The 8,863-nt window shown below is 50.0% G+C and overlaps 3 protein-coding genes across 3 annotated transcripts; 1 reads left to right on the forward strand and 2 right to left on the reverse strand.

The window, feature by feature from the left end:
- Positions 1-1,138: 1,138 nt before the first annotated feature.
- SETTUDRAFT_180158 (uncharacterized protein) lies at positions 1,139-3,109 on the reverse strand (the record flags this gene model as incomplete). The annotated part of the gene is made up of 1 exon (XM_008030273.1): positions 1,139-3,109. One exon carries the CDS (start codon positions 3,107-3,109, stop codon positions 1,139-1,141), a length of 1,971 nt encoding a protein of 656 aa, XP_008028464.1.
- Positions 3,110-4,301: 1,192 nt separating this feature from the next.
- On the forward strand, positions 4,302-5,019 carry SETTUDRAFT_21387 (uncharacterized protein; the record flags this gene model as incomplete). The annotated part of the gene is made up of 2 exons (XM_008029819.1): positions 4,302-4,368; positions 4,424-5,019. 2 exons carry the CDS (start codon positions 4,302-4,304, stop codon positions 5,017-5,019), a joined length of 663 nt encoding a protein of 220 aa, XP_008028010.1.
- Positions 5,020-6,400: 1,381 nt separating this feature from the next.
- Positions 6,401-8,002, reverse strand: SETTUDRAFT_33056 (uncharacterized protein; the record flags this gene model as incomplete). Its single annotated transcript, XM_008029909.1, has 1 exon — positions 6,401-8,002. The coding sequence occupies one exon, from the start codon at positions 8,000-8,002 to the stop codon at positions 6,401-6,403; it is 1,602 nt and encodes a 533-aa protein (XP_008028100.1).
- Positions 8,003-8,863: the final 861 nt, after the last annotated feature.

The following is an 8,863-nucleotide window of genomic DNA, read 5'->3' on the forward strand; positions in this document are numbered from 1 at the left end:
TTACGATTGCCTGGCTGTATAGCGACCGCTCTGCCAACTCTATCAGAGCTTGTGACTACCTTTGACGTGCTAGCGACGCCTATTGCGAATCCAGTCTCGTCAAAGTTGTAGATGTCTTGGTCTAGGACGCCGTACGTCTGGCGCGTCTCCTCTACTAGCTTAAACCAGGCTGTAATCGCGATAGGATCTTCGCAGGAGGCGCGCTGACTATGAAATCGTCTAGTCCACTTTGTCTGAAGCTCTGGCTGGCTCTGGATAAAGCGCGACACCCAGCATCTGCCAATAGGCTGTGGAGGTGGATCTTGGCCACGCGCAGCGAGTAGAGCGTCTGCCATCCGTCGCACGTCGATAATATGGGGCGGAAGCCTCGTCGATCTAGCTCTATGATCCATTGAACAAGAGACTGCTCTTCGACAGCTGATAGCTTGCGATTGACGGAGGCTGTCTCTGATCGTGGCTTGGTACCGCGGAGGCGTCGTCGGAGCGTTGTTCGTGGAGCGTCGTATAGCATAGCAGCTTGGCGCTAGCTTACAACACGTTTTTCTTGAAGCGCGCGAGATGCTAGAAGAACTCTACCTTCACGAGAAGTCTGTACAGAGCGTTGTTGTCGCGGCATAGTGGTGGTTGTGGAGAGTATCGCGTCAGGTTTGGTGGGGTGGGCCACTTACTGATGTGGGCCGCTTACTGATAAAACACGTTAGTCTAGGTTAATAGTAAAGACACTAACCCGATCAAGTAAGGTCTGTAAAGCCGAGCCATCTGGTCCATGCTTATTCGATAGCGCAAGCTTAGCTGAAACGACATTCCAAAGGACGCTGCATTTGCTAGACGCTGCAGGAAAGCAAACAACATTTTCGCCATGTGACAATGTCAGGTTGCGCGCCCCGTTGGTAAGGAAGACTTTTGCTATGTTATCAGCAGACACGAATAGAGTCGTATGCTTATCCTTGCATTTGTGGCAAAGGGTGCCATGTACCATTCCAACAACTCGGAATTACTGTAGTCTCAAAGGTCAGGTGTTAAGTTCACTAGGAGCTGGTAGGTTGTAGGGCCTGGATATTTTTGAAATCAAATATATTGCTAAAAGAATGATTCATGACCGAAGTCATTCGCGCTTGAGCACATCTACCAACACATCTTACTCCTCCGTCTCAGCAGCCAAGGTGCTATCGCATGTTGAGTCTGAACTCTCCGTGCAAAGTTCAAGCTCATGATGAGCTGGGATGTCAGAGACATCGTCGGCATGCTCGGCCTCACCTTGCTGCAATTCCCTCTTAGCGTGCTGGCCCTGGACGGCACCACCGATACCGATGAGGTCACCGACGACTCCAATAGCTCCGGCTCCGGCTTCAAGACCTTTACCAAAGTTGCGGAACTTACCAGCAGGCTCCCTCTTAGCGTGCTGACCCTGGATAGTAGGATCAATACCGATGAATTCATTGACGTCTCCAAAAGGTCTGTCTTTGCCTTCAACGGTATTGCTAATAAAGTAGTTTTTGCCTCGGCGCTGAGGGTCCCGCTTGACGAAATCTCCGGTGTGTTCAGTAGCTCCGGCTTCAATATCCTCGTCAGAGTTGTCGAGCTCATTGGAAACTTCCCTCTTAGCTGGCTGGACGGCTCCACCGATATTGATGAGATCTCCGACGAATCCAATAGCTCCAGCTCCAGCTTCAAGACCCTTGCCAAAGTTGCGAAGCTTGCCAACAGGTTCTCTCTTAGCTGGCTGGGGCTGGGTAGCTCCAATAATGTTGCCAAGATCTCCGATCGCTCCGATGGTATCGAATCCAGCTTGAAGGCCCTTGCCAAAGTTGCGAAGCTTCCTAGCAGGTTCTCTCTTAGCTGGCTGGGGCTGGGTAGCTCCAATAATGTTGCCAAGATCTCCAATCGCTCCGATGGTATCGAATCCAGCTTCAATACCCTTGCCAAAGTTGCGAAGCTTCCTAGCAGGTTCTCTCTTAGCTGGCTGGGGCTGGGTAGCTCCAATAATGTTGCCAAGATCTCCAATCGCTCCGATGGTATCGAATCCAGCTTCAATACCCTTGCCAAAGTTGCGAAGCTTGCTACCACCACGGCGCTGGGGGTCCCTCTTTGCTGGCGCGGGATTCACAGTTTGGTGGATATTGAGGATGTCTGAGGCTGCTCCAATGGTGCCAGCAATTGCCTCGCCAATGTTGCCGGCGATGTGGCCTTTGTTTCGACGCTGAGGGTCCCTCTTTGCTGGCGCAGGATTTACAGCTTGATGGATACCGAGGATATCACTAAAAACTCCAATAGCTCCAGCTCCACCTTCAAGAACGTTGCCGACAATGTGGCCTTTGTTTCGACGCTGAGGGTCTCGCTTGACTGGTGCGTGTTGAACGGATGCAGGCAATGGGGACGGTTCTCGCTCTACTGCGAGGTAGGCATTACCGTCACGAAAGCGACTACGGCGCTGAGGGTCCCTCTTCGCAACTTTTTGGGATCCTGCGATTGTCTTGCCGAGATTGATTCCATCAGTCACGAGGCCAATAGCTCCCGTCCCGACATCAATAGCGTCGCTGATCCGGTCGAGTCGACGACGAGCCTCAGGGTCCCTCTTCTCAGCTGACTCTTTCTGGCTTACAGTCAAGACGTCGTCGTAGAAATAGACAGGCTCGCCATTGCGACCTTTAGCAACGCGCTGAGGATCCCTCTTCACAGTCGATGGCTGATGACGATTGAGTATTTCCAACAATTCAGGAGTAAGGGTCACCGGGCGACCTGTCAAATTGTTCTGGAACTCATCCTTGCCAGACTGAGAGTTCCTCTTTGCAACGGAATTTTTCGCCTCAGGAAGTTGTTGTTGTTCAAGGATCATAAGCGGATCATCATAGGCGATTCGGCCGAGAGCATTTGGTTCACTCCCAACATTGCGGAGCCGAGAGTTCTTAGAGTCCCTCTTTGCAGCGGACTTGATCTCCACATCGTCAATGACTTCGTCCAAGTTGGAGTCAACTCGAGCCTTGCCAAGAGTGGTTCGGAGCTTGGTCGGCTGAGTATTGGGGAGGAACAAGGCCGGGCCTAAGGCGGGGGCAGCATGGGTCATGCCAGCCGTGAAGGCGAGGATGGCAGCGACGGTTGAGGGATGCATGTTGAATGAATGAGGTAGGATCAAAGATCGTAGGAAGATGTGCTTGAAAGAGCGTTTGTGGGTGAAAAAAGAATGTTATCGTAAAAGCCAGCGATCGTCAACCTGCGAGACCGAGAGAGAATGGAATGAAGGTGATGACCGAGTGATTGACGCTGATGCGATGATTTCCAAATGATGCGCAACTGCTCCTCTTTATACCGATTGTTTGCAGCTACTTCGCATGAGGACGAGCCGGCACGTTTCCCAAAGGCCGAGTGACGAGTGTCGTTTCGACGAGACAGGTCCCAAAACAGGGGCATAAACAGTGACATGTCTGGATACCTTGGCGTTAGTAAGAGTTACTGTGTGCAGGCGGAAGATTTTTGCGGAGTTGGAGGCGTCAAACCATGGCGGAGACGCTACGTGAACAGCTCAAACGTGGGTGTTGGTATACATGCATTACCTTGGCGTAGGTGTTGCTTGTCTGACAACACCAGTGCATGAGGTCCTCGGCATGAAGCGGCCATACTGTGTGACACGCAGACGCTAGCACGATGGTCACACCAACTGAGTGCATGTGTAAACAGCTTCGCCGCCAAGAAACTCTCGGACTCTCATCACGTGGTTAAGAAACAGCTGTTCTACCTGTGAAGAGTTTCACAGGCTTCTCGAAGCCCGTGCGGGGGGGCTTGGCGTGGCCTTGGCACCACACTACCCCCTCAAACCGTCCGGGCACGGTTGCACGCTCTATGCCCTGATGTGTTAGTTTCACTACACCATATATTCCATTCCTTATAGGTCTTTGAATCAAGTATAGTGACCTTTTACCATTGCATTGACGTTTGGACGTCCCCCGCCATTCTTGCTTGTCAACTGAGGAGAAGTTGAGTCTGGGCAATAGCATTGAACTCACTGTCTGTGTTTCACACCGCCGTTGATGGATAGTACAGTGGGTTTTCGATATACGATTTCCATGCAATGACTACGCGTGATCACTGCGAGAAGGCAGATGCAGTGTCTGCAGGATTTTCTATATCAATGGCGTGGTTGTCGAGTTATCCATCGTCATTGAGTTCACATCAATCTCCTCCACCATCGCTTTATACACTCTTTTGCTATCTAGCTTCCCCCAACACACTCACTTGAAAAGATGTACATGTCTTACCACCCCATTCTTTTGGCTGGCCTTGTCCAGAGTGTACGAGCTGTAGCTATGGGAGACCTTGCAGTCCAGTTCAACGCTGCAACTCCCACCAATGTCGATGGTGTTATGGTAAATGGTAAGCTGCTGGACACTCTATATCTAAGACTCACTCTAACACATCAATCTTGTAGCCATCGCAAGCAACAGTCTCTCGGTCAGAGTGGGCACTGAGGAAAGGCTCCCAGGCACCTACACGCTCCTTATCTCTGGAAACGGCACATGCAACCCATCATCTTCATCCTCTCTTTGCAAAATGCAGCCTGGCCTTATATCCTCGACTCAAAAGACCTTGGTCAATGGCAAGATGGTATACGAGCTTGTGGACCCAAGCAAGCCCTCTTCTGAGTCTCAGGCTGCTGCGGAATTGTCCACCGACTATCTTCCGCTGCTAGATGGCTCCAAGCAGCTTCTCATCAACACCACCGACGGCCAACCTCAAGACACTGCAACTTTGGTTGCGGAGCCATTCGCTACCGAACACACCGTCGCAAGCAACGTGTACAAGGCCTCAACCCAGAGGGGTCTCGGACGCATGGGATTCAACTTGGCTACCAGGACCATGGTTGCACGAGCACGCAAGTCTCGGGAGCCAAGGCCCAGGAAGCCCGTCAGGAACATCACATTGAACTTTGGCAACAGGACTCAAAGCGAGGGCAGCAGCGAGATTCTCCACACGACGTCTCTGATCTGGGCTTTTGCGGCTCTTACTATTTTCCATGTCGTCTAAACCCGACATTGGAATCTATGTGCTGGCACGCAGAAACTTCTCTTCTTGAACGATGTTGAGCATCGAAGTTACAGACTATAGCTTGCTACAGTCTGCCTTTTATGCTAGATGCTTTGCCCTTGGCCATATGTGGACTACTTCATTGTAGAAACTGCATATCAAAATAGATTTAACGCTGATGATTTGGTACACGAGAATTGATTTGAGTTGCATTTTTAAATCCAAGTTGAACAAACCCTCTTCTGTGATCGTGACATGGTGATGTTGAAAGTTGGTCAGAAGATGAGGGCAATATCACTCAATGTGCTTGACACCGCTTTGGAGCAGACTTACCTACAGTAGATCCATTTTGACTATGATGAAGACTTTCTTTCTGTAAGGAACGGAAATCAGCCTGACATATTTTCCTAAAAGTTACTGAATATTACTTGTACAATGAGAGTCTCTCGTACGAACTGTTGGTAATGAAAAATAATATCATCGTGTTGCTTTACGAGTTAAACATCATTGTTAAATTTTGAAACTCCGATATTGTATAATGTTATATCTACATTTGTTCAGAAACACAAGATCCTGTAGGAACCCCCAGAAATATAACACAGAGATTCTCTTCCACTATGTTACAATGTCTTTTAGTGTCTGATTATATCCGTCAAGGAGTCATGAATAGCCAGGATCACATGACCACCCTTCTGACAGACGCATTGAATTCTGAAAAAAAAAATCAGAATTCAATTCTATTTTGAATCAAGACGCCTGTTATTCCCGAAAAATTATTCTTCATAGATTTTGTTGATTAATTGAGGACTTTAATCTTGACGATTTATCCCATGTTTCTTAATCACACGAAAAAACCAGATCATGCAAATGATTTGCACGTGCTTTGTAGATTTTATGTCAACATCACGGGGAATAAGTTTTTTTTTTTAAAAAAAGGAACGTCAAACAACGACAATCAAGACCATAACTTCCTACATCTAGCATTTGCATATTCATCTGATTCCACAATAATTCCAAGGTCCAGCCTATAATCCGACTACTTACCAAAAAAAAGCCCGAAATTCTACCAGGATTTCCCGATTTCCTACTTACCAACTCCAGCCATCCATGTGTAACTCCAAAAAAAAGGGATCTCCTCCCCCCCCCTGAATTATGTACAGCCAGCAAAGTTCCGCCAGAATTGCCAGGTCCCCCAAGCTCCGGGTCAGGCAGATTCGCCCCTTTCGTTCGATTATTGCTTGAGATGCGTTATGTGTGTACGCACACCATGCATGCATCAATTGAACCAGTACCGGTATCTCTGTAAACTCCTCAAATGCTGTAGAAAAGGACAAGCCATGTTCGACAGCTCCACAATGTACTAATGACACTGACAATGACATCAAGCCGTAGTGTCCATCAGCCAGTGGCCGTCTCGAAGTCCCCGCTCGAGCGCCTTCATGTCATCTTCAGCAAGGCTGACCATGGCCTCGTAGGGCTCTGGTTCCCTGTCTGCCCTGTCTTTCTTCCTCGGCAACACGACGATGCCGCCCTCGAAGGTCCACGCCGCGCGCCGGATCGCCGTCGGCTGCGTGTCGCCCGCACCGGGGATGCACCATTCGCGGTCGACGCCCATGTGCTGCCAGCTGGTGATGTAGAGATCCGGGCCGTTGGGGTAGACGAGGAGAGCCTGCTGGGTGCTACCCGGTTCAGTGATGACGCGGTGAAACTGCGTCGCGACCCATTCGTGGTTGACCTTGGCCACGGAGTCGGAGATTTTGCTGACGAAGATTGCGAGGTCTGACGTGTCCATGCTGAGGCGAGGCGCGCTGGCAGTGGGTATCCGCCCGTTCCGCTGATAGCCTGGCGAGGCCTTGGCCAGAAATCCTACGTCATTGTCGACTTGGTCGCCGAGCTGCTCGTCAAAGGACCATGTGGGCGTCTCGGAGAGAACCAGATTTCCCAGGTAGTCCGGAGACGAGAATGGGGCTTGGACGTGTTTTCGGAGGTCGATGACGACGGCTAGTGTCGATTTTGTGTTGCCCGAAGCGATGAGCGATGGCAGGCGGGCTTGAATGACACTGGCCCAGATCAGTCCAGCGAGAGCAGCAAAGTGCGATGTGTATTTCTTGTTGAGGCCAGAAACAGTGCTACTCAGCTGGCTGATGGCTGATTTGCGGAAGCGGAACAGCTTGGTGATGACCTTGTATGGTGTCTTGCGGAGTGGGCCTACTTTTTCCTTGATGTTCTCCCTAGTCAAGTCTCCCTGGGTGGAACAAGTAGCCAGATCGCGTGGTGTCGGTTCACGTGCTAGGCTGGCGAGCGCAGCTCGAGCGAGCGAAGCATCTGAAGTGCTGTCGTCTGCTTTCGAGATGTAGCTATCCCCATTACGCCCACCGTCCTGGTTGCACTCTGTCAATCCCCTCACGGCCGCGCTCCACACCTCTTGAATTCTCGCATTCCCCGATCCGTCTATGACAGGATGGTGGAACCAGACACTCAATACCAAACCGCCTGGGATGAAAGTCGCTTGGGCAGCAAAGGTTGGGAGCGAGTCCTTCTCTCGATGTGTGAAACCCTGTGCGAAGTGATCGCCCTCTTCTAGTGAAGGATGATGCTTAATCAGAGCAGGACAAAAGTCTTTTGCTGGGAAAAGCTCGGGCAAGAAATGTGTCTTTTGCAGCTCATCATAGTCATACGAGGCATTGGTGGCATTGTCAAGGCTCACAGTGAAAACGCGCGATGCCTCTGCTTCTAGGTCTAAAGGACAAGGAAAGAGTACCTCGAGACCTTTGTGGGTAGTGTCCGTCGTGCACACTGTGCCAGCGAGGTAGGGGAATCGCCTCAAAACCTCTTTGAAGCCTGTATGCAGTGCTTTGGCTGCAGCTTCCGCATGGCTGAGATCGGGAAATGAAAATATGATGTAGTAGCGGCCATATACGCGGATATGTGGTTGTTGGTCGAGAAAGGAAAGTGGCAGCGCTTCCTGCTGCTTGTCCTTCATCTTCAGGAATTTGCACTCAGAAATCTAGCAAATCGCTTCTTGTTGTAGTTGTTGCAGCGCCTTGTTTTTTCTTTGGTTTGTGACGAGTTTCAGAAACTGCGTCCGTCGACTGTGGTATGTGTTGGGCAGTTAGTTGTTGGTTGGGGGTTGGTTGAGAGAAAGCTCCGTGGGAAGAACTTGTGCGAGCTTTTGAATACAGAGCGATCAAAGCCAGCAAAGTGAATAGAGCGCATGCATTGTGACAGTATTTGTGTTACGTTGTGCGTTGTCAGCAACTGTCGCGACGATCGGCCTGAGGTGAAGTCGCACTTCAAAAGCAATACAGTGTGTTTCCCAAGCAACGGCAAGTTTTCTGGTGAGTTTCTCAGTAGTCCTGTTCAGAGCTATGAGGGAGAGCCGCCGTTTATCAAGTGGATTTGAATGATGCGGGATCCGCAATGTACGCTTATTTTTTTTTCTCCTTGGTCCAGTGCGACCATGGCTAATTGGTTGGTTTTGCATCTAACACCGGCACCCTAGGATATACTTGCTGTCTTAACCAAAAGCTGGGGGTGTTCCCGCGGAGCAACTAACCGGGGGGCCGGAAGGAATAAATATTGCGGTAGGAGTGCACGGTCGATGTTGTAAGGCTGTCGTATTTGGGGTTGTATGGAGAGAGCTGATAGGTGGGTAGGCCTGGCCGATCCTGTAGGCTATTATTATTATTATTATTATTCTAGTTTAACGTCCTTTTTCAGCCCGAAGGGCTATATAAGACGTGTAGGGTTCTTAGGCCTACAAGTATCTAAGTAGGTTGTTTCTAGCTACAATATTTAGGAGGGGTTTTAACTAGATGAAGGTGAGGCTCGTAGCCTATTGGTT

The sequence above is a fragment of the Exserohilum turcica genome (genome assembly GCF_000359705.1).
Source record: "Exserohilum turcica Et28A unplaced genomic scaffold SETTUscaffold_4, whole genome shotgun sequence".
In the NCBI taxonomy this organism is placed as follows: Eukaryota; Fungi; Ascomycota; class Dothideomycetes; order Pleosporales; family Pleosporaceae; genus Exserohilum; species Exserohilum turcicum.